A 24,416-nucleotide genomic window follows, 5' to 3' on the forward strand; every position below is an offset into this window, starting at 1 on the left:
GGATTTGAGCCCTGGCACCTCTTGGTTTGAGAGGGGAAAACAAGTCGTGAGCTCAGTTCGACAGTCCCTCCCTGGCAGAAGAGTCTCCGCCCCTTGACACCTGTTGCCAGGGACGGAGTGGCGGAGCGAAGCTGAGAGGATGCAGAACACTGGAGAGATTAAATTGGAGGCAGGCAGGTAAGGACAGGTGGAGGCAGGGAGGGAAAACAGGCCCTCTTCATCTGGTCAGCCCTGGGGGAAATCACAACAAGAGGGTCCATCATTGTAGACCCCTGCAAAACAGGTGCCAGAAGGGTTCTTTTATGCCCACTGTCTTGCCCAGGTTGGCAGATCTTCACACAGTGGTTTCCTCTAACTGGGAGAATGATTCACCCCTCCTTTTCCAAACATAGAAAAGAGGCAACCTACATGATTGGGTAGGGAACTCCCTCCCCATTAAGAAAAGCTGAAGCAGTGGGGACTTTATCGGTTTAAAGAGAGCAGCCTGAGATTTTGCTTCTCCTCTAATAATACTAGATCTAGGTGAAAGGAGAGGCATTGATTGATGGCCTGTTGAGCATACATGGAAGAAGATGCATCAAACACCATCAGCCTAGAATGGTTTTGAAAGAGGACTAGATCGATTTATGTGGGATGGATCCATCAATACCTGTCAGCCAAGAGAGCAAAAAAGGCAGTATGTTTGGTGGGGCAAACAGGAAGGGCTGCTGGCTTTGTGCCCTGCTTTGGACTTCTTTTAGGGGCTGCAGAGGGGGATTAGATGGACGCATGTTCTGAGCCAATAAGATTCTCCTTATGTCCTTAAAAAGTACATCTGCAAAACGGACACAATTTTTTTTTTTTGCTCTTTGAGGTAATGGAAATTAAAATCAGAACAAGGGGAAGGCGCTAAGATTCAAAGAACTGCAATGAAAGGCCATTCTTAGCCACGTTACCTCAGTAAATTCACTTAGGTTCAATTAAATTTATATATGGTAAGCCTCCCTGATGTGGATGGGAAGTACCAAGGAAGTCCAGGTGATGGCAAACGACCTCTGAATGTCTCATGCCTTGACAGCCCTGTGGGCTGCCATAGGTCAGCTGTGATTAAACAGCAAAAACAAAAGAAGGAGAAGGAGAAGAAAAAAAGCTGTTTTTGTTACCCCGTTTTTTACTATCCTAGGAAGAGCCTCTTGTGGCGCAGAGTGGTAAGGCAGCCATCTGAAAGCTTTGCCCATGAGGCTGGGAGTTCAATCCCAGCAGCCGGCTTAAGGTTGACTCAGCCTTCCATCCTTCCGAGGTCGGTAAAATGAGTACCCAGCTTGCTGCTGGGGGGTAAACGGTAATGACTGGGGAAGGCACTGGCAAACCACCCCGTATTGAGTCTGCCATGAAAACGCTAGAGGGCGTCACCCCAAGGGTCAGACATGACCCGGTACTTGCACAGGGGATACCTTTACCTTTACCTTTTTACTATCCAAAGGAGCCTCTAAGCTGCTTACAAGCACCTAACCTTCCTCTCCCCCCAACAGACACCCTGTGAGGCAGGTGAGGCTTAAAAAGCCCTGAAAGAACTGCAACTGGACAAAGGTGTCCCCCCCTCCCCCGCTGGCTGTATGTGGAGGAGTGAGAAATCAAACCTGGTTCTCCAGATTAAGGGCTGCCACTCTTAACCACTGCACCACAGTGGCTCTCACAGGAGGAAAACTTTACTCTGATTATTCCCCAAAAGACCATCCCTTTCCAGTCCTTCCCCATTTTGAAAATGGGAGTTTTCCAGACCTGTTTCTGGGATGGAATGTAGAATCAGTGTTCAAAAATAAAAAGTTTGAAAATGCATTGGGGTACTGGGTGGTGCACAAATTCCTAACAGTGTGATCCAATGCCTGCCTGGGAAGATAACCCATTGAATACTGTAGACATAGGATCATACTGTAGTGTTGCTTTTTGGATCCTGGCCATTTAATGCTTTATGGCAGGGGTAGTCAAACTGCGGCCCTCCAGATGTCCATGGACTACAATTCCCAGGAGCCCCCTGCCAGCGAATGCTGGCAGGGGGCTCCTGGGAATTATAGTCCATGGACATCTGGAGGGCCGCAGTTTGACTACCCCTGCTTTATGGAATAGCAGGAAAGAAAATTGAGAAAATAAATATCCTAACTCCATATTACTGTAAAAGCAAGATACTGACATAAATGTAAGTTCATAAAGCAATTAAATGTCAGTTTCAGATAACATAACTTGGAATGTTTTGGATACTCCGTGTGGGAAGAGCTCTTTGTAGGAGGACCAAATGCAGACTAAATATGCACATGCCACTTCAAGGTATCTTCAACCCTTCTACCATCGCTATGCATATGTGTGAAAAAGAAGGGCAGCTATAATTGCACTTCTGCATATCTGAAGAACAGACAAGCAATTATAAATGCACTTGTATAGAGTTTTTGTGTTGACTGATGGCTGGGCAAGAAGATTGAATCATCACTGCATTTCAGTGCCTAGAGGACTCTGGTCCTAGAGTCTCCATAGTAGCTCAATTCAAACTTCCTCATATTTTCTGCCTCAACACCAGTTTTATAAAACCCTTTTGACAAACCCCAAACTATTGTAGACAAGAAAAACATTTATCAAAGATCTTCCATCTTTCCTTCACCCACCTACAATGTGCACAATGATTAGACATTTCCTTAGTCACAATGACAAAAAGTGGAAACATTCCAAAATGATACATCATCTGATATTCCTCCTTGCTCCTTCCCTTTTTTTTCTTATGCAAGCTTCATGTAGGACTAAACACTACAAAATGTCTGTCTAGGGCCAGATCACTCATACAGTGCATTTTACTACGTTTCTTGTCACTTTATGAGTAGGAAATACAACAAACTTAGAAATGCAAGGGGTGGAATGTTTAGTTGTACACCTCTCCGAGTCCTCTTGTCATTCATAAAATGCTGAAACTAAAATACACTGAAATAATAAAGTAGTGATGGATCTATCAGTCATATGGTTCAGAAGGAAGGAAGGAACAAGGTCTTGGGATAGGCACGGTCTGCAGTGTGCATGATTAAACACAATATGGGTAATGTCTTGCAGGGGCCATTGGAGATGTGTAGTTAGCATATTTAGGTTGGGAACTTGCTGATACTTTTCAAATACTTTTCTCTTTGTCCTGATTGGTGCTCAATTGGAGACTTCCTTGAGCATACTTCCTCCCTGCTTGCTTCCTGAACAAAACAGAATGAACCGACAGAATGTCAGTTCAGAGCCAGTTAGACAATTGGGCTCTCTTGCCTCCTATACAAAGTTGTTTCTCTTCATAACACAACTCTTTGATTCTTTTAAGCAGCCTGGCACTTCAGTCCTCTTTGCAAATTTAAACTCTGCCAACACAAGGGATAAGGATGGACAGAGAATACAAGAGAATTAACTAGCAAAATCGGCTCAGGATCATTAGCTTGTGATGTGAGCAAGCTAAGTCCCTTTTTAATCCCCTTCCTTGTCTTCCAGCCAGGGATTCTTAACAGGCTAAGGGCTTGACTTTCTGTTCACTCAAAGGACATCATGGGTAAACTGCAGAGCAAAATTCGCAACAGGTCCTCTAAATACAGGTAAGGGAAAATGGCTTAGCTGGTCATCGTCATATGGAATGAATTCTGTGGTGTTGTAATCTGGAAGGGAGGGGTGGCAATAGCTTTGATCCTCAGGCTCTGTTCTACCAGTGGCACTAGGGTTGCTAGCTCTGGTTTGGGAAATACCTGAAGACTTAGAAGGTAGAGCTGGGAGTGGGTGGGATTTGGGGCAAGGGGGGACCTCAGTGGAGTATAATGTTATGGGATCCACCCTCTAAAGCAGCAGTTTTCTCCAGGGGAAACTGATCTCTTTAGTCTGGAGATGAGGTATAATTCCATGGGATCCCAGATCCCACCTGGGCACTGGCATCCCTGGCCCTTTCCCCTGCAGCATGAAGCCCAGCATTGATGCAAGATGCTCCTTGAGTCTCTCTGAGTCTCTTGCAACAGGCAACAGAGAAAATCTCCCTGCATCAGAGGAAAGCACTACCACATGGGGAATGGATCTGTGGAAATCTCTCCCATACTGGATTGATTTAATGAATCTGATTATATCGTATCTGTTATGTTACTCATTACATTCCCTGTATTGTAAACTGCCCTGAGTCCCTGGGAATGGTGGTATAAAAATTGGTGTAGAGGTTAAGAATTGCGGCTTCTAATCTGGCAAGCTGGGTTAGATTCCTCACTCCTCCACATGCAGCCAACTGGGTGACCTTGGGCTAATCACAGTCCTGTTGGAACTGTTCTCACAGAGCAGTTCTGTCAGAGCTCTCTCAGCCCCACGTACCTCACAGGTGTCTGTTGTGGGAAGAGGAAGGGAAGGCGATTGTAAGTCACTTTGAGACTCCTTTGAGTGGTGAAAAGCAGAGAATAAAACCCAACTTTCTTCTAATTCTAATAAATAAAAGGTGACTGAGTGAGTGTTGAATGAGGATATCATGGTCTGGTACTGAATCCCCATTTATCTTTCCCCACACACACACTTGACAGGACTGAGGAAGAGAACCTGCCTGCCAAGACTATTCTGCAGTACAGCCCTGCTCACAGCGATGCTGTTGCTTCTGTGGCTTCCCTTCCACCAGACCTGTGCCTGTCAGGAGGAAAAGACAAGGTTGGTTGGGTGTTGCTCTTGGCTGGCAACAACTGGAATCTTGGTCCCAACAGACCATCCGTCTTACTGTCTGGTGGCTTCACAAGATCACATATGTGGCATGGGAACTGTGGCTTCGGCTTTCAGAAGGATTGTGGTTTGGGGGCTGAGTACAAACTCTGCATGTACAAAGTCCCAGGTTCAATTCCTGGCATCTTATGTTTGAGGAAGTCCTTTCTGTGCCCTTATGAAAGCCACAGACAGTCAGAGGAGTTAATACAGAGCTAGATGTGTGAAGTAACGACAGACACAAGTCTTGCTTCTCTTTCTGTGCTAGCTTGCTCTGAAGAAGCTTTGCTTGAGCCTTCTCAAGAGGCTAGCCTTTTATTTTCTCTTCAGCTCAGGAAAGCAGACTTCACAATATACATATCAGTGGACATGAAAGTTTGCAGAATATTTTGGTTGTGTCTACAGTACATTGTTATCAGAGTCCAAGACCTGGCTTAATCTTCACCCAGGAAGGTTTCTCGAGATCAACTATTTACAGCAACCCTGTCTTTCTGATGATTACACAGAGACCAGAGACTGGCCTTTTCTGACCCTGCCCCAGCCTGGGTGTGCCCAACAGCAAAGAGCAGAGACAAAATTAGACAAATCTTTACAGATGTGTCAATGGCCTCCACCTCAAGCCATACTGCCCAGAATAATTTGCTGAAACCAGCTTGTGTACAGCATGTCAAGCCATTAGCCCAAAGTAAAATATATTAAAAGTAGGAAAGTAGCAATGCTGCCTGAAGTGGCCCATAAGAACCTATCAAAATAAACTCTCTTTTTTCCAGGTGGTTGTTGTATACAACTGGAGATATGGAACTGTGGTTAGGCGGTTCCTGGGACACAAGCGAGAAGTCACAAAGGTAAACTGTGAGCTGGATAGATTAGACAATTGATAACCCAGATATTTTGGGGCTGCTGCCCCCTTGGCTCCCAGGCTTCATTCCCTCCTCCACCCTCACCTCTTTACTGGTACTGGGTCTTCTGCAAAATCAAAACATACTATATTGCCTACACTTCTTTTTTGGTTGTTATGCAGTGACCATATTTTAGTCTGGAAAAATATATTTTGGGTCCTCATGAAAGAGAGAGAAAGGGAAGGAGAGTGAGGGAGGGAGAAATTTGGGGAAGAGTTGCCAACCTGGGCTAAGAAATCTGGGGTGGAGCCTAGGAAGGAGGTCAGCAGGAATATGATTCCTCTCCAGGCCACCTTCTGAAGCTGTTGCTTTCTTCAGGAGCCTAAGCAGTGTTAGTCTTGCTGGTTAGTACTTGGATGGGAAACCAAGGAAGTCCAGGGTCACTACTACGCAGAGGCAGGCAATGGCAAGTCACCTTGGAATGTCTCTCAGCAGGAAAATGCAGCCACAGCAGGAAGAGTCAGACTGCTACCCCTCTATTGCCCCCAAATTCCTCCCCTAGATCCTTTCACCACCCCCAAGGTGGGAGTATACTGTTCAATTTGGGAAGCCCTAGGTTAGGAGAATAAGGTCTAGTTCAAAAAGGTCCTAGTTCAAAATTTTCCACAAAGATGGTTTTAAGCAAGTAATTATCAATCCCTCTCAATGTGTGATACAGGGGAGAAAAATACTGGCTTACCTTACTAGGCTGTTGTAAGGATTACAACGTGATCATGTGTATGACACATTTTGAACATAAAAGTGTGTACAAATGCTAAATGGCATTATTAATCCAATCTGCAAACCTAATTCCTTTCTGTCCCTTACTAAGCCGATGGGGGTGCAATTGACATCTCAGCAGAGAAAGAATTTCCTCTCAATTGGTTGGTAAACTAGCACACCAGCTCCAATTAACCACAACAGTGCTTTGAGTGTGCAGATCTGTATTATTTGGATGGATCTCTGTTGAGGGCCCTTGGTCATCAATGATTGTCTTTTTGACAGGCAGGCTTTTCCTGTTTGTTAATTCAATGTGTCAGCTTGCTGTGTGGTTTAATTGAAAGCTGCCCTAATAATAGGTTAGAAATTTTTTGAAAAATGAATGTTCTTGAGAAAACGGTCAATACCCTTGGAGTAGCCACTGGCCATCTAACTTGGTGTAGTGGTTAAGAGCGGCAACCTGGAGAGCCAGGTTTGATTCCCTGCTCTTCCACAAGCAGCCAGCTGGGTGACCTTGGGCTAGTCACAGTGCTGTTAGAGCTGTTCTCACATAACAGTTCTGTCAGAGCTTTCCCCCACTTACCTCACAATGTATCTGTTGCAGGGAGAGGAAGGGAAAGCCATTGTAAGCTACTTTGAGGCTCTTCGAGTTGTGAAAAACAAAAACCAACTCTTATTCTTCTTTGTTCCCAGGCCTATATCAAGGTGAGGTAACAGTGTTCTGTAGTGGTTAGAGTTTCAGACTAAGATCTGGAGAACTAAGCCTTGAATCCCTTCCCTGCCATGGAAGCTTCCTTAGTGTCCTTTAGCCTGCCATACATTTTTAGGCCAACACACCATGCAATATTGTTGTGAGGATGAAAATTACCATGGTACACAACAAAATGCTTAAGACCACAATTAAGGAAGTTATTCTGAACTTTATTCTTTAAGATTTTTTTATGCTCTCTCTCTACTAGATGCTAAACTACTCAAACATTTGAGCTCAGCAACACAGTTCTGAGAGTTTCTGCTGGTAATAAAGAAATCAATAATCTTTCTTTTTATGACTTTGAAGTCCTGTCTGAAAATGGGGCAGCCCCACCCAGTTAAGTAGTATTAATTTATTATTCAAGATTCTGTTATCTGCCAGCAAGTACAGAAACAAAAGTAAATATTCAGAGACAATAACCTCTTTTGCATAATGACATTTTCATAAGCATTCAAGAGGCAATTTATATTGCATAATGACATCTACATAAGTGTCCAAGGGGCAATACATAGTACTGCAGTAATCCTTATGATTACCCTGTAGTGTAGGCTAGTGTAAGTATCTCCGTCTTACAGATAGGGATGAACATCTGAGACAATGTGGTTTTTCTAAGACCACATCTTAAGTCTGTAGCAGAGATGGGATTTATTTTAATGTTGATTTGTACTTCCTTACTACAATGTATATGCTTTTCAAAGAAGTTTGTTGCCAATGTTACAAACCAAATGAGAATGTAAAACTAGTATGGACAATCCTGACCACAGAAACAGCAGCACGTAAATGAAGAAGAGTTGGTTTTTATACCCCATTTTTCTCTGCCTAAAGGAGTCTCAAAGTGACTTACAATCTCCTTCCCTTCCTTTCCCCACAATAGAGATAGGTGAGGCTGAGAGAGCCCTGACAGCACTGCTTTGGGAGAACAGCACTAGGACTGTGATGAGCCCAGCTTGGCTGTATGTGAAGGAGCGGGGAATGAAACCTGGCTTGCCCCATTAGAAGCCACCTCTTACATGCACAAAGCATTTAAGCTGACTTTCATAGCCTCAGGATCAGTGGACAAGGACAGACTGGGATGGTAAAATGGTCCAGCAAGAAGCCAAGCCCCTTGCTACTGGGGCTGAGCTTTCTCCAAACTGTTAGTGGTCCTCTTGGGTAGCAGTCTTTCCCTCTGTTGATGGAAGACATTACTCATGATGTGAACCACTGACATCCTGGGCACAGTTATGGTTTTATGTCCAAACATTGTTTTCAGAAAACCCATATGGAAGGTTTTATTCAAGGGAGAGAAGGTCTGTCTGAATCCACCATTGTTTTCTCTTGCCCAGGTCACTGGTCTCCCCCATTCCAATTGGCTCTTCAGTGCTTCTCGAGACAAAACCGTGTTGCGTTGGGAGTTGAATGGCCCTTCTGGGCCGGTCCACTGTTTCTCAGGACATGATCTGGTAGTCACTGGTTTGGCTGCTAGCCCAGGTGAGGCAGATGTGGATGTCACCTTGGAATTTTAACACAAAGCAAACTTCTTGCATTGCTTTTTCACAAACCTGTTTTGCTTGCTCAGCTTTTCAACAGCTCTGCACAGGTTCCCGTGACAATACCGTCTGCATGTGGGATATAGAGACAGGCAACTGTTTGCAAAGAGCTGCCATTTCAAGAAACCTGGTAAGAGCTGGGGAAATATCTCTATTCTTTATGTTGAGTCCTGGCTTGGACAGCCCAAGCAAGTCTGATCCTGTCAGTTCTTGGAAGCTAGTAGGCTAACCCTGGTAGGCTTAGTAGTAGGCTTAATATATCTTAAGCTAGTAGGCTTAACATATCTTTCACCTCCTGCTCTATGATGATGGCAGTTGGGCCCATAACTCGGGAAGGTGGAAGTGCTATAGGTTTGAATCACCTGTTTCAGTTCAGTGCAGCATTGGGAAAAATGGACTGGTAGTCTGTTAGCACAGTTTATATTTGTCTCTCTTGCACCCTGGTTAGGGTTGGGTCTATGCACACATCATGCTCAGTGTTCCTTTTACTAATTCCCCCCCCCCCATCCAATAACTCTAGATCTTCTTTGGTCTCCTCTTTTGTTGTTGTTGTTAGGTGCGAAGTCGTGTCCGACCCATCGCGACCCCATGGACAATGATCCTCCAGGCCTTCCTGTCCTCTACCATTCCCCAGAGTCCATTTAAGTTTGCACCTACTGCTTCAGTGACTCCATCCAGCCACCTCATTCTCTGTCGTCCCCTTCTTCTTTTGCCCTCGATCGCTCCCAGCATTAGGCTCTTCTCCAGGGAGTCCTTCCTTCTCATGAGGTGGCCAAAATATTTGAGTTTCATCTTCAGGATCTGGCCTTCTAAAGAGCAGTCAGGGCTGATCTCCTCTAGGACTGACCGGTTTGTTCGCCTTGCAGTCCAAGGGACTCGCAAGAGTCTTCTCCAGCACCAGAGTTCAAAAGCCTCAATTCTTTGACGCTCGGCCTTCCTTATGGTCCAACTTTCGCAGCCATACATTGCAACTGGGAAGACCATAGCCTTGACTAAACGCACTTTTGTTGGCAGGGTGATGTCTCTGCTTTTTAGGATGCTGTCTAGATTTGCCATAGCTTTCCTCCCCAGGAGCAAGCGTCTTTTAATTTCTTTGCTGCAGTCCCCATCTGCAGTGATCTTGGAGCCCAGGAAAATAAAATCTGTCACTATCTCCATTTCTTCCCCTTCTATTTGCCAGGAGGTCTCCTCTTTAGTAATAAAAAAACAAATTGCTCCAATCATAATAGGGTTTTAACATATGAACATGAAATAATTTGCACTGCCCCCTGCAAGATTTACATTTATTACATAGTTTACGTCGGAGGCTTGACTCATGATGGTGTAAGGCCTTTCCCAGGCAACTTCCAGCTTATGAAGAAAAGTTGGTTCTTATATGCCACTTTTCTCTACCTGAAGGAGTCTCAAAGCAGCTTACAGTCGCCTTCCCCTTCCTCTCCCCACAACAGACATCCTGTGGGGTAGGTGAGAAGTCCGCACTTCTAACCACTACACCAAGCTGGCTCTCTGGGCCTTTAGTCTGAGCCTTAACACAAGGACTTGGTCTCCTGGCTTGAATTGTCGTTCTCTTGCCTTCACATTGTACCAAATCTTTTGTTTCTGTTGGGCACGTTGTACATTCTCTGAAGGAGTAGCCTGTGGTTCTTGTAGATTTTCCTGAAGCTCTTGCAGGTTCATGATGACATCTTGGTGGTTCTATGGATTCTCTCTCGGCCCACAACTCCTTTAAGATGCCCAGTGGCCCTCTCACTTGGTGCCCAAATAAATGTTCAAATGTACTGAAGCCAGTGCTTTCCTGCGGGATCTCCCTGTAGCCAAATAGAAGGTTCTGGAGCCTTTTGTCCCAGTCATTTGGATGTTTTACAGCATAAGTTCTTAACATGTGATTCAGAGTTCCATTGAATCTTTCATTCTGTCCATTTGCTTAAGGGTGATAAGCAATGGTGGTCAGATGCTTTACCCCACAAGTTTGCAGTAACTCCTCTATCGCCTGCAATATGAAGCTAGTTCCAAGACCTGTCACCATCTCTTTTGGGAACCCTAGCCTTGTAAAGATGGACATCAAAGCCTCTGCCACTGTCTTGGTCTCAATGTCTCACAAAGGCACAGCTTCTGTATATTTCATGGCATAATCTACCAGTGTTAAAATATATTTATCGCCATGACTGGTAGTCCCTGAGACTGGACCAACAGTGTCCACTCCAACTTGTGCAAAAGGTTCAGTTACTAGGGGTCTCGTTATAATGGTCCTCTGGTCTTATCATGTGTCCTCCCCACTAGCTGGCATTCAGGACAGGCTCTGTAAAAATTTATAATATTTTTGCCCATGTTTGGCCAATAAAACCTGGTCTGCAGCCAATCCCTTTTTTCATTTATCCTTAGAAGTGCTAACAATGGAGTTTCATGGGCTAAATGAAGTGTTTGCAACCTGTACTTCCTTGAGATGACTCTTTTCTCCCATTCTGCCACATTCTTACTTTTCATAATGACTCTGTATAGTCTCTGGTCTTTCACTTGGTAACTGCATGATTGGTCTATTGAGACTTCTCCACTGGAGGAGGTTGATTTCTCCCACACTTCTTTTAAAGTCTCATCTTCACATTGGCCTGTAATTTGGATTGACTCCTCATAATAGCATTAACAGATTTAACTCGTTCAGCCAAATCATTATCCAGTAGCATGGGTATGTCTAATCCTTTGCATATTCCTACCATGCAAGTTCCTAGATACCCTTTATATTTATTAGGGACCACTGCCAACTGTACTTCAAAGACTGGACCACTGATCCCTTTTATTTTGTAAGTCTTGCCTGGTAAATATTGTTTTTAAAGGACTAATTGTGGTTTAATAAGGGTAACCTCTGCCTTTGTGTCTCTCCAGCCTTCCACCTCTTTGTCATTAACATCCAGGTTTTCCATATAATCCCTATTTAGATCTTCCTGCACTTTCCAGATCTTTAAAACTCTACTTGATCCGGGTGTGCTTCCCCAGGTACAGGGCTCTGTGTGGGGTTTTGATCTTCTTCCTTGCTGTTATTAAGATTAACCATTTTGACTGAGGTGTGTGGTTTTTCCTTCTGGTGTAGTGAACATTAGTATTTCATGTGCCCCTATACCCGACAGTGAAAATACACTAGCCTCTTCTTTCTCTCAGGTTCTGATGTGTGCTAACTCACAGGGTTGGTTTGCAGTGGCACCATTTTTCCTGAAGGAGCCCAGAATTAACTTTTCTTTACTGGAAGTGTAATTAGTGACCCTTCCAGCTGGTCTTCTTCAAGTTCATCTAATAATGTAGCTGCCTCATTCACTGTTTTTAACTTTTTTGTCTCTGAGATACCATCTCAGCTGAGAGGGACCCTGCCTGTAAAATTGCTTTAAACCTACCAGGTTTCTCAACTCCTCAAAAGTAGTCATTTTACTTCTCTCAATCCATCTATTGAGGGCTTTGTCCGTTCTACAGCCAAGTTGTAAGCAGGTCTCCCCAAGCTTCCTTCTAATCTCCCGAAAAACCTTTCTGCTTTGTTCAGGAGTTAAACCACATCTCACTCACCCTCTCTTTAAAGAGGTTGTAATTAGGATTCTTCCCCCCTCGTCTATATATAGATTTCACTGAGCCCACCACAAATTTGTGGATGCAGATATTTCATTTGGTCCCCATCTTGAACCCCAAAATCTCTACAAGTTCTCTCAAAATTAAAGAGGAATGTTTCATCATCCATCTCCTCCTGAATTTTAGGGAATCTTTTCTGATCATCTGTTGGTCTATCTTCATTTCTGTGAGAGCTTTGTAATTCTGCTCTCAATTTAAGTTCTTCCATTTTAAATTGTACATTTCTTTCTCATGTTCCCTTTCAGTTTCTCACTCTTTCTCTCCTGGTACTGTGTCCTTTCTTTGTCTTTCTCTCATTCTATTTTTAGTCTGGCTAATTGCAATTCCTTTTCAATTTTTACTTTTTCATTCTCTCCCTCAGCTTCCATTCTAGCCATTTCAGTTTTCAGTTTCATAATCGCTGTCCCCTGACAGAGACTCCTCTCACTATCCCCATGGGCTTCTTTCCTCTTCTGTGTGGGGGGTGCTATGACTGACTAGAATGTCTGAGGTAGAGTTTCTGAGGTAAAATTTAATAAATTCTTTAAAATATTTCTTTTCTTAAGGCTTATGAGTGGTGGAACTATCCAGTTTGTGGGTTTAATTCAGATCATGACACTGCCACCAATAAATGTCACAGCCAGTAGAAGGCCGGACACTTAACCAATCCTTGTGGCTGAGACACCTTAATTTTTGTGAGGGAGAGAGGGATTGTGGCTGGCATAAACGTCTTCCTTTCAAATAAACATCCCTTCCTCTTTCTTCTGCTGGCGAGCTTTTTGTGTCTTCTCCCTTCAGGGCTTTATTGTGCTTGTCCCACCTGTGCCTTGCTCTTGGAGGGAAAAGCAGTACCAGCCTATTGAGCGAAGGAGTTCTCCCTCTCAACCACTGAAACATACTCAAAAGCTCACGCTTTGAATAAATCTTTGTTGGTCTTAAAGTTGCTACTCGACTCTGATTTTATTGTGCTACTTCAGACCAACATGGCTACTCATTTGAATGTACAACCGTCACACACAAGAGGCATTGTAAAGTTTAACAAAGTAAATAGAATTGATTAAACTCTTGAGGGGAATAAATAAAAAAAGTCAGGAGTAGATTACAAGTTTACCAGTATCTGCCTATTCAGATACAAATGTATGCCTATTCAAATACTTATATTGAGAAAGCTTTATCGTTTCCCTGAACCCCTCATTGGTACCCTTAGAATACAGGACTAAGGAAACATTGTGTCCCCAGAAGAGAATTGCTATCCTTGGCTAGGTTTGGGATATTCTCCCAGGTTCATTTCCTAGCCAGTCCTTCCCTGTTCTTTCCTCAAGAAAGGAAGAGCACATCTGTGAGAACACATCTCCTCACACTCTGGATTCAACCTAGATTTCACTGACTACCCAGCTCAGGTTAGCTTCTTCCCTCCAGCTTTTGAAACGCCTCCCTCCTGCATCAACCAATCAGATTCCTTCTCTTTCTCTGAAGGGTTCACTCTAGGCTGGATGGGTTCTGCAGGCAAACACAAATGAAGGCTTAAGGGGAAACCCTCTCTTCCATTACGGCTCCATCACAGAGGCCTCCAAGGAACACTGGGGGCCATGATGTGGAGGCAGGAAATGGCAAACCACGTCCAAACCTCCCTTGCCTGGCTGCCAGACAGTTCAAGGATCTCCTGGCTATGCTATGGGATAAATAAATAAGCCTTATGTTGAAAAAAAATGTCTCCTAATTCTACAGGCCAAAAATGCAAATATTTGCTTTATATTTTTCAAAAATAGTGACATATTACTGTCATTACTTTTTTGATATGTGAACACAGCCTCCATATTCAGAGGCAGTATACAGCAGAAACAATATCAGAGAGGGTTTCAAGTCCTTTCGTGGACTTTTTGGAGAACTGTAACTAGGCACTGTTGGAAATTTGTTGTTATTGTTGATGTCAAGTCACAGCTGACTTACAGCAAGCCTATAGGGTTTTCAAGGCAAGAGACGTTCAGAGGTGGTTTGCCATTTCCTGGCTCTGCATAGCAACCCTGGTATTCTTTGGTGGCCTCCCGTCCAATACAACCAGGGCCAACCCTACTTAGCATCCGAAATCTGATGAAATTGGGCTAGCCGGGGCTATCCAGGTCAGCTACTGTTGGAAATAGGATACTGGCTTTAGATAAAACTACGATCTGATGCTATCGGCAGGTCTTGCGTTAACTAGATGGATTTGTGTAGGATAAGATGATCAGTAGCCATAACCTATCATGGCTAAATGGAACCTACATGTACAGAGGCAGTATAACTTTCTCTACCTGGTGCTGAGGGTAGGCAACATAAGAGAGCTGTTGCCATCATGCCCTGCTTGTGAGAAAGCATCTGTCCAGCTACTGTAGAAAGATGATGCTCCTATAGGTCTATTCTTGGAGCACTTCCTACTTTCTTAAGAGCTTTTGACATCTGCCAGTAACGTTGTTCAAGAAACAATTACAGTAAATGCTGCGGCAACACACTGCTTGCTTGCAGTTTGACCTTGTGTTATCCAATAGCTGACCTTAAACACTACTGCCCTCCCTGCTCTGCTGCCATTGTTTCTGTCTTACAGGTAACACACCTGTGCTGGATTCCTGATGAACCGTATGTCATCCAGACATCAGAGGATAAAACAGTCAGGTCTGTGTCATTGAGCAAGAGTTCAAATGAATTTTTGCATGAATCCAGCATTCATTTTGTTCTGGGCTGGCTTTTCTCTTCCTAAATGCTGCTATGGAGGGCTGAATAGCATGGTGGGAGAAAAGGGGCTTTCTTAGCCTTTCCTTTTCCTGATACCTTTACCCTGTTAGAGAAAACGTACAAGTATCTATTAGGTCATGTAGTACAGATAGTTTTGGGTGGCAAGATATCATGGGCTAACATAGAAGGGATTTTAGATCTGTGGAAGAACATATCCTTTGAAGACAGGACATCCATGTTGAATCTCCATGTCCAGGTTAAAAAAAGACCTTGGCAGCAGGTGCTGAGAAAGCCAGCGTCTCTGCTTAGGACCCTAGAGAGCTTTCTGCCAGGCAGAGTGAACAATATGAGCTCAATGGAGCAAAAGTCTCTTCAAGACAGTTTCCAGGGCTTGGGTTCCAGCATCTGTTCATTCTTGTCTTCATTCCAGGATCTGGGACACCCGGGAACTGCAGGTGGCACATTCCTTTCCTGCCAAACAACACATCCAGACATCCTGCGATGTTAGCCCAGATGGACAGTACTGTGTCAGCTGCAGCTCTGGTTTTGGTGGGGAAGGCTGTGAAGCCACGGTGAGGAAAAGCCTGGCACTCCCACTGACACAACACAACCCTAGACCAAGATAACGGAATGGTGGCAGAGCTGAGTGGAGTTAACAAAGGCTGTTTTCTCGAATTAGTTTCTATTAGGTTGTATTCTCTGGGCCCTCTCCCTAGTGAAGAATGTTCTGTCCAAGATACTTAGGCTCACCTTGAAGAACTGCCATTCCCAAGCTTTCTTGGAGGAGAGGGACTAACTGTTGAACCAGTTTTTAATGTAGACAGTTCTGTTCTGCTTTTGGTACATATAAGGTAGCCAAAATGGATTTTAATGCCAGCATCAACTGATGAAATTCCAGGAAATGCAATAATAAAACAGAAGTCCAGTGGCATCTTAAATAATTAGCAGTGTTGGTTTCAATGTGAAGTTTTGTGAGCTTTTCACTTCTTCATATGTGTGAAGGGTTGATCACACTGGGAATTCTTTTTATGGGAACAATTACAGGGGGTGGGGGTAAGGCAGGGGGTTGGTGCATGAATCTGCTTTGTAAGGGAAAAGGGAAGAGGTGACAAAAGTGTGAATCTGATTATTACCTTCCATAGCTTCACCTTTATATGATTAACAGCATAGATTATGTAAATATGTACAGATGTGCTTGACAGTATAACTGTAACTGGCATACTTTAAAAAACTAGTAATGTAGAGCAGTGATATAATGCCATGCTCATAAATCAATCTGGATAATGGGTGGGACTTACAAGATTCTCCCCCTGCACATGTGTTCCTTTCCCTTCCAGCTCTGGGATCTGCGGCAGACAAAGAGCAGTGTGTACGAATTACGGGGCCACATCCAAACCACAATGTCCTGCATTTTCCTCCCAAAAGGCCTCACCACCTTTCCTGCCATTGCCACTTCATCACAGGATGGAACGATCAAAATGTGGAGTCAGGAGACTGGAGGTATAATAAATCTCACTTTGGCCAGGGGGCACTCAAGCATAACAACTCTCTTCCTGAGTCAGGTCAGAGTCCATCTTGCTCAGCATTTCGTTTCCAGTGTCGGCTAGCCTGGTGACTCTTAGAAGATGAGGAGCAGAGCACAAAGCCATCAGTCCTCTCCCATTGTGTGTCTGTTGGGGTTCAGATATATACTAAACAGGAAGGTTCTGTTTCACATTCTTAACTATAACTTTTTAATAAATCTATCCCTTTTAAATTAAATTGTCTGGTTCTTTCCCAGAAGTGGTCCATGCAATGTGACCCCTGTGGTGTTACAAGCTCAGCAGTGCAAGCAGGGGGTATTCATTCACCCAGGGATTCCTCCTGAAAATTGGCAGCAGTGAGAGAAATGACAATAAATTTGGGTTGCCTGCTCTGACCTGGGAAATACCTGGAGACTCTGGGGGTGGATTCTGAAGTGGGATTTGGGGCAGGGAGGGATCTCAGCGGAGTATAATGTTATGGAATCCACCCTCCAACGCAGCCATTTTCTCCCTGTCACCTGGAGAACAATTGTAATTCCAGGTTCCACTTGGGGACTGGCATCCCTATAGTGAACCAGCCACCATTATAATAAATGAAGGGTCCCAAGGGGCCCCTGGGACTCTGGCAGAGTTGCTAGACCAGGTTGGCTCTGCTTGCTCTGGGCCACTGGTGGCCCACCAGGGAATTTCCCTGCAAGTTGAATGGCCCTGTCTGCTCCTGGCTAGCCATCTTCACTCAATCCTGTTGCACCCAAGTTCTACAAGTGAAGTGCAGACTGTCTGCAGAAAAATTTCCTAACGTTGGTGTTTTTGATTTTTAAATGCCTTCCCCAGCTTCCCACCCTACAAGGACGGGATGCAATTTTCAGCTGGTAACACCCCATCACAGAGACAAAAGACATCCTTGCAGTTCCACCAGTGATGGCCTTTGGCCATATGCAGAGGGGAAAATGGCAGACTCTATGCACTGACCTCCATGCTGTTGCTTTCTCCCCAGATTGCCTTACTACCACCTTTCTTGACACAGCTGGGCCTCTGACCTCACTATCTGCCTGTGAGACAGGCAGCCTGCTTTGCGCCAGCTCAAACTCCGGGATTCATTTGCTGAGAGTCAACTCCACGAAAGCTCTGGAGCTGCAGGAAGTGGCCAATTTCTGACCCTAAGAGTCAAGCTAATGTGGCAAATCAAACTGTGGCATCACAGAAGAATGGGCAGCAGATGGAAAGATGGATCTTCATTAGGATGTGTGGCAGTCTCATGAAGCAAAAGCAGCAATGAATGAAGATTTGGTTTTATACCCTACTTTTCATTACCTAAAGGAATCTCAAAGCAGCTTGCAGTTGCATTTCCTTCCTCTCCCCACAACAGACATCCTTGTTGAGGTAGTGGGGCTAAGAGAGCTCTAAGAGAACGGTGACTAATCTCAGATCACTCAACTGGCTTCATGTGGAGGTGCTGGATATCAAACTTAGTTCTCCAGATTAGAGGCCGCCTCTGTTAACCACGACACCACACAGGCTCTCCAAGACTCTTGCTTTGACATGTTAACATGATGTGGAAGCTCAACTAGTACAGGCGGCTGGACTTATAATGGCTGGGTACAGGCAACAGAGACCCAAGTGCTCTTTCTGTGGGCTGAAGCACAGCAGTGCCTTGCGATTCATCTACTTTTCATATTGCTTCTATCTGTACAGGTTTTTAAATTAAATTGTAAGTGACTGGCATAGACCAGGTAGGAGTTGCTGTCCTGTTTCTATCCCATCAACATTATTTATCCGTCGGTCATTCTATCATAGTCTTTCAAGGAACTCAGGGTGTTCTACCAGGAATGAGATAATCTCATCCCCCCCACCTCCTCACAATAGTCCTGTGAGGTAGGTAAGGCTGAGAATGGTATACTCACCCACAACAACCAGTTGTCTCTGGCCATGAAAGCATTTGACAATTCATTGGGTTCTTAACTTGTTTCTTGAGGTTAGAGATGATGAACAGATTCAGATGGGCAGCCAGTCTGAAGCAACAGGACATAGTTGGCATCCAGCAGCACCTTTAAGACCAACATAATTTAATTCCAGGCATAAGCTTTCCTGTGCATGCACATTTCCTAAGAGACAATGAAATACACTTGCAATGGTTGGCAAGGTCAGTTTCAATGTACCTGCAGAAGTGTGCATGCATATGGAAGCTTATGCCAAGAATTAAACTTCGTTGCTCTTAAAGGTGCCCTTTGACTCGAACTTTGTGATGAATCATTAGAAACAGGGAAGGCACAGGTTCAGATTCCTATTCTGCATTAAGCTCTCTGGGCCCACCACTCACAAAATGAGAAAGGAGAATGTTATGAACTCCTCAGGGCAAGCTTTTTCAACCAGGGTTTTGTGAATCCCTGGGGTTTCTCGATAGCCTTGGAAGGATTTCCTGAATGGATGGGAATGAATTAATTTTTAATATATTTTAGAAATAGATTTATTCTGCCCATCCCTCCCCAAAAGGCCAATCATTGTGGGAGAGGCCCCAGGTGGGCATGTGCACAGCTATACTTCCCAACCATATTCTGGTCTTCTGGGGTTTCTTGAAGCCTGAAGAATATTTCAGGGGTTTCTTAACAACAAAAAAAGTGAGACAGACTGCCTCAGGGTATAGGTGGAGAAAAATCTAACAAATTAAATTAAAGACAAATACCTCCCATCTATTACACTTCTGTCTTTCAAGAACAGGTAGGGTTATCCCATTTTAGCCTCACACCTGTCAGTAGATTAACACAGGGAATATCAGGAAACAACTGTATGCCTGGCTAACATTAGAGCTGAATAGATGAGTCTGTACACTCAAAAATCTTGTAGCAGAAAATCTTAGGAACTGGCAGAACGTTTTTAAAACTAGTTTTACAGACGCTAAGAATACCAAATAAAAGATGGTGCAGCCTCAGATCAACCAGTCAAATACATTTCTGTAGTGTTTTCATAGGGAATACCCATCAAGTAATTTTCAACACATCAAAGTTCTTTTTATTAACCATCACCACACACAGACTTCCCTTACAAACCAGCATGCTTATTTTCACATCATAAGGCCTGATCTTAGATTAATTCTTTAGCACTAGGGTGTATCTTGCATTCTACTCTTTAAACACCCTGGTAATATACAGCATTCCAAAATGCTACACAGCCCAGTGGTAAGATTCAGGTTCCAAGGGCTTGCTCAGATTACTTGTAGGTATTCAGGAAACTGCAGCAACCTCTAGTTAGTAGGCGGGTCCATTTGGAAGATCAGAGGCAAATTTTGTTCAGTTCCTTGTAAGCGATATTGGGAAGGACAGGTGGAGTGGAGTGGGAGTCATTGGTACACAATGATGGTGCTTTCTCAGAGCTTTTAGAGTTTTCAAACCTCTTCATTTCTGTTGGGTGGACTCAGAGACAGATCCCTTGTCTGAATAAACCTCACTGTGATTGGTAGCAGCTCTCCAAGCATGTCCCTGGGCCTCTTACTTAATATCCTTTAACCTAGAGATGTTGGGGGCTTAAAACAGGGTTGCATAGTCTTCTACTGCACTCATGTGCTCCTCATCCTGACTGCATTGTGCAAGTGCATACAGAGCAGCCTGAGAATAGCAGTCATTTTTAATAAAAGCAAGATTCTAATCCACATAATTGCAAAGTTAGGCTTGAAAGTCAGTAGGCAATATCCCCAGAAGCAACAGGTGGATGGAGCAGAACTTCCAGGGTTAGAAAAGTGCAACATCTACTGCTTACAATAGTTTCAGAATTCTGCAAGTAATGTACATGACATTTCTTTTGAGATCATTTAAAGAAAATAATGCAGAATACCCCTGTTTCTCCTCTTGAATATTAAAAATGAACCCTTGACCCTGAACCTACCAAGAGCCATTGCTTTTCCTTCCTGTACTGAAATTTGAATGGAAAATGCTGAGTTTGCTCTAAAAAACTGAGACAGGTGGTATAAATCCAAGTTGCTAGCACTCCCCAAGAAGGAAAAATTAGTTGAGCATTCATATGTACTTGGTACACTTGCAAAAAACCCAACCACAAGCCATGCAGCCAGTATGGAAAATTAATGCAGAAGGCAGCATCTGAACCAATCTAGCCATAGCGTGGCACCCCAAGAAACAGAACCACCGGCAGAATAACCATCACAAGTAGCACGGCTGCAGCACAGATCACACTGGGGTAGTTTTCCAACAGATGACTCATCATCCTATACACAGATCCGGGGGGATGAGTGCTAATCAAGTTCTGGGGCCGATCGTCTTGGGAGGTGGCTTTGTACAAGTCCACCATTACAAGACTCTCTGCACCCTCTTCTTTAGAGTCTCCTGGTAGCCTTTTTAACCAGCACAGGCGAAATCCATCCATCCAGACCTTTTCAAGATCGCGCATCTGTGAAGGAAACTGCTGGACAACTTCCATGTTAGCTGGGAGGCTGAGGACACCTTCCTGGGGAAGAAGGATGGTCTCTCGGCAGAGGGGGCAGCAAAAAGTCTGGTTTGGCTTCAGGAAGGCACACAGCCTGGCCAGGCACTCCAAACAGAAGGTATGTGAGCATGGCAAAAGCAAAGGAGTGTTGAACACGTTGTTATAGGCAAGGTAGCAAACAGGGCACTCGAGAGTAGATGTTTGTGTTTCCTCTTGTCCAGTTTGGGTTGCAGGAGTAGGAGAAAGATCCATTGCTTACCTCTGCCCCTTTGTCCATTTCACTAGCTCATAGGTACCTTCCAGGAGTGATGTTTCTCCCTGCTTCAGTGCTGTTGCTGAAATGATAATCTGCTATAGTCCTTCAATGGCCCTTTTGCTTCTTTTCTATCAACAGTTCCACAGTTTCAGGCAGCAGTATGGAGGTCTTATGAGGCTCTTCCAGGATGTTTGTTACGTCCCAGAATTCCTTCAGAGTTCAACCCTTCCAGATGCCAAGGCTACTTCTGATTGCTCTAAGGAATTCTGAAGCTCTGTGATCCAGTTCGTAAGGTCCTGGGCCGCCAATCTGTTGGAGAGTCTTGGCAACAAATACTTACTTCCAAATGTTTCTTTTGGCTTGAGCCAATGAGTTCCTCTTCTCACTAAGCAACCGGGACTTGTCTAAGCTAGCTTGTCCAGTCTGGCATGACAAGGCAGAGAGTGAGCAAGCACATACTTTAAGAGGGTTGGTGGGTCAATTAAGACGGGCCAGTTATTCCTAAACAGACAGGTGCAGCCAGTCCTAAGGAATACACACATGGGCTTACGTGGTTTGTCACATTTGCACCCTAAGTGTATCCCTGAAAATATCACGAGGGAAGACACCCTAAGCATATATGTCCAAAGGAAAGTGCAAAGTAGTATGCGTTAAATATGTTTTTAAAAATCTAGTTTCCAGCATAATGGCCACACACCAACATGACCAAGTAGCAAATCCCAGTGATCCTGCATAGATGAATGGGCACAGCCAAGATGTTTCAAAATGATGGTGGCCATTTTCTCCTATAAGTGGGTGTTCACTACTCACATTTACAAAGAAAAGTCAAGTACTGTGCTTGGGACTGCTGCTGGGGCCAAGGCAAAACCAACTCTGGTCATTAGCAAAGTGGGCACTGAAGTCAGGTCCTCCAAATATGAAGCAAAATGAGGGGGATAAAACCTTACAATGTCCTTACAATGTCCAAGCTCCCCATCCCTTCTTTTCTGGAGAGCCAGTTTGGTGTAGTGGTTAGGAGTGCAGACTTCTAATCTGGCATACTGGGTTCGATTCTGCGCTCCCCCACATGCAACCAGTTGGGTGACCTTGGGCTCGCCACGGCACTGATAAAGCTGTTCTGACCAAGCAGTGATATCAGGGCTCTCTCAGCCTCACCCACCTCACAGGGTGTCTGTTGTGGGGAGAGGAATGGGAAGGCGACTGTAAGCTGCTTTGAGCCTCCTTCAGGTAGGGAAAAGCGGCATATAAGAACCAACTCTTCTTCTTCTTCTTCTGGTAGGCCTGTACAACTTTTGACCCATCAACCAAATGCATCCTTTCACTCCAGCTGAAAGCGTTTCCTGGTTTTAATATATTTTTAAATGTGTTAAACATTTTTGGGTGATATGACCATATATGGCCATGCTGATCTCTTCCCCCTCCCCAAAATGGCCAATGATAGGAGAGGATGGGAAGGGGCCCCAGGTGCGCGTGTGCACAGCACTTTTGGCGAATGCAGCACTTTGGGGGTTTCTCAAAGCATGAAGAATGTTTCAGGGGTTTCTCAGTGGTAAAAAAGTTGAGAAAAACTTGCCTAGAGAGGGACATTGCTGTGTCACAGACAATACTAGATTAACCCCTTTGAGGCCAGGTTCCAAGCCACCTCTAGCATTGAAGCTCCCTGGAAAAGGCTGCCAACTCCAAGTTAGGTTAGGAAATTTCTGAAAATCAGGAGATGCTTAGGAAGGGCAGGGTAGAATGCCAGAAATCCCACCCTCCAACAGCTGACTCTTATCAAAGGTCAACCTACTCTGGCTGGTTGCAGTCACAACACCCAAGATCCTTTTAACGAGAGGTCTTAGGGCCTAAAGAGGGACCTGGAGCATCCATGCATATGACCTGTGCTACACCAAATCAGACCACTGGGGCCAATATTCTTTGCTCCAGCAGCAGCTCTCCAGGATACCAAGTGGAGAAGGGTCTTTTCCCAAGGGACATGTCAGGGATCAAACCCTGCACCTTCTTCCCACATGGCACATGTTCCATCAATGCCCTTCCCCATTAGCATACATTCTGCAAAGGAAGTACTCGATCTGTTCCAGCCTCTGCCAATAAAGCATACTGGAATTCATCAAACACCGGCTGCTGGTCATAAATCCTAGCAAAGTGTGTATTCAACAGAAAGTCCCCAAGGATACCAGATAAACATAAGCAATCAAAGACTTCAGCCCCAGCCACCTCTCCAGGTAGTGCCAGGGCACAGTTTACAGCAAACAGACAGTGATAAAAACACCTTCCTTGTGCAACAAGTCTATTTGGAGGGTTTCCCGCTTGGATGCCTCTGCAGGAAATAAATGTGGTACCAGGTTTCTCCAGGCCATAAAACAGCCCAGTCCGGCATTCTGCCATCTTTTTCATAACTGCAAAGTCCACATTGGTGACCAACACTGCCAAGATCGAAGGGGTGTTATAGTGGCAGGGAAGCCTATGAAGGACACCATGTGCAAGGAATCACAAGGCCCCAGCTGAGGGGATCCCATGGAAGGAAGGTGTGGGGGGGGATCATGAATTCAGCATTGCACAAATCTCAGGGGCTTTTCTGCATGCGATAAATACACTGAAATGCTTACCTAATGTAGCCATTATATTCCGGCTGCTCGTCAGCCACATCCAGCATCTGGGCAGCAAACCGCTTGCTACATCCTCCATTTTAAAGCGTGAGTTGGGGAATCGCATAAAGTGGATTCACCAACCTAAAAAGCGCTAGCTATCGGAGAGCAACCACCAGGCAACCAGCAGAGGGAAGGTATGGAGGCTCAAATGCACTAAAGTCACCTGCCTCATCCAACCCTTGCATCTGCCTCCATCTCCTTTGTTTCCAGGAACGAGAATTTCTTTTTTAAAATGGCTAACTTATTGGAGCAACGAATAGGCAGACAAGTGTGCAGGTGATACCAGAAATAAAAGAATATTTTTTCAGAGTTGTAACACAAAGCATGTCTCTTGAAAGTTCCCCCCCCCCCAAAATCAGGAATGAGATTAATTTTTAGATGTATCAAAAGACTCATGATCCCATAAGGGTGGCATAAAAAAAACACTATGCATCTATGATTCCATGCACAGGCATTTCAACTGAGAAGTATGAATGAAAAAATAATTAGCGGGCATCGCAGGACCTTTAAACTCTTGGAGAATGGGGATTGGTTGTCTGAATTGATTGACAGGCGGAAGCGAGTTGTGTATAAGGTGAGTTGCTCTCTTCCGTGATTTCCAGCAACATATGTGGAGTGTGAGACACGCAAAAAGATGGCAGCCAAAGGCGAGACAGCAAAAGGGTGG

The 24,416-nt window shown here is 44.5% G+C and overlaps 1 protein-coding gene across 1 annotated transcript; it reads left to right on the top strand.

Moving 5' to 3' along the window:
• Positions 1-103: 103 nt before the first annotated feature.
• WDR31 (WD repeat domain 31) lies at positions 104-18,455 on the top strand. Its single transcript, XM_077305331.1, has 10 exons — positions 104-177; positions 3,487-3,587; positions 4,542-4,662; positions 5,481-5,555; positions 8,385-8,529; positions 8,618-8,718; positions 14,758-14,825; positions 15,316-15,457; positions 16,223-16,385; positions 17,406-18,455. Exons 2-10 carry the CDS (start codon positions 3,541-3,543, stop codon positions 17,564-17,566), a joined length of 1,023 nt encoding a protein of 340 aa, XP_077161446.1. The 5' UTR covers positions 104-177; positions 3,487-3,540; the 3' UTR covers positions 17,567-18,455.
• Positions 18,456-24,416: the final 5,961 nt, after the last annotated feature.

The sequence above is a fragment of the Paroedura picta genome, chromosome 12, assembly GCF_049243985.1.
Source record: "Paroedura picta isolate Pp20150507F chromosome 12, Ppicta_v3.0, whole genome shotgun sequence".
In the NCBI taxonomy this organism is placed as follows: domain Eukaryota; kingdom Metazoa; phylum Chordata; class Lepidosauria; order Squamata; family Gekkonidae; genus Paroedura; species Paroedura picta.

Excerpts from the sequence above, each read along its gene's own strand:
- WDR31 (XM_077305331.1), top strand. The coding sequence starts at position 3,541 with ATGGGTAAACTGCAGAGCAAAATTCGCAACAGGTCCTCTAAATACAG. Across the intron at positions 3,588-4,541 it reads AACAGGTCCTCTAAATACAG|GACTGAGGAAGAGAACCTGC; the intron begins GTAAGGGAAAAT and ends CACACTTGACAG. Across the intron at positions 8,719-14,757 it reads CTGCCATTTCAAGAAACCTG|GTAACACACCTGTGCTGGAT; the intron begins GTAAGAGCTGGG and ends TCTGTCTTACAG.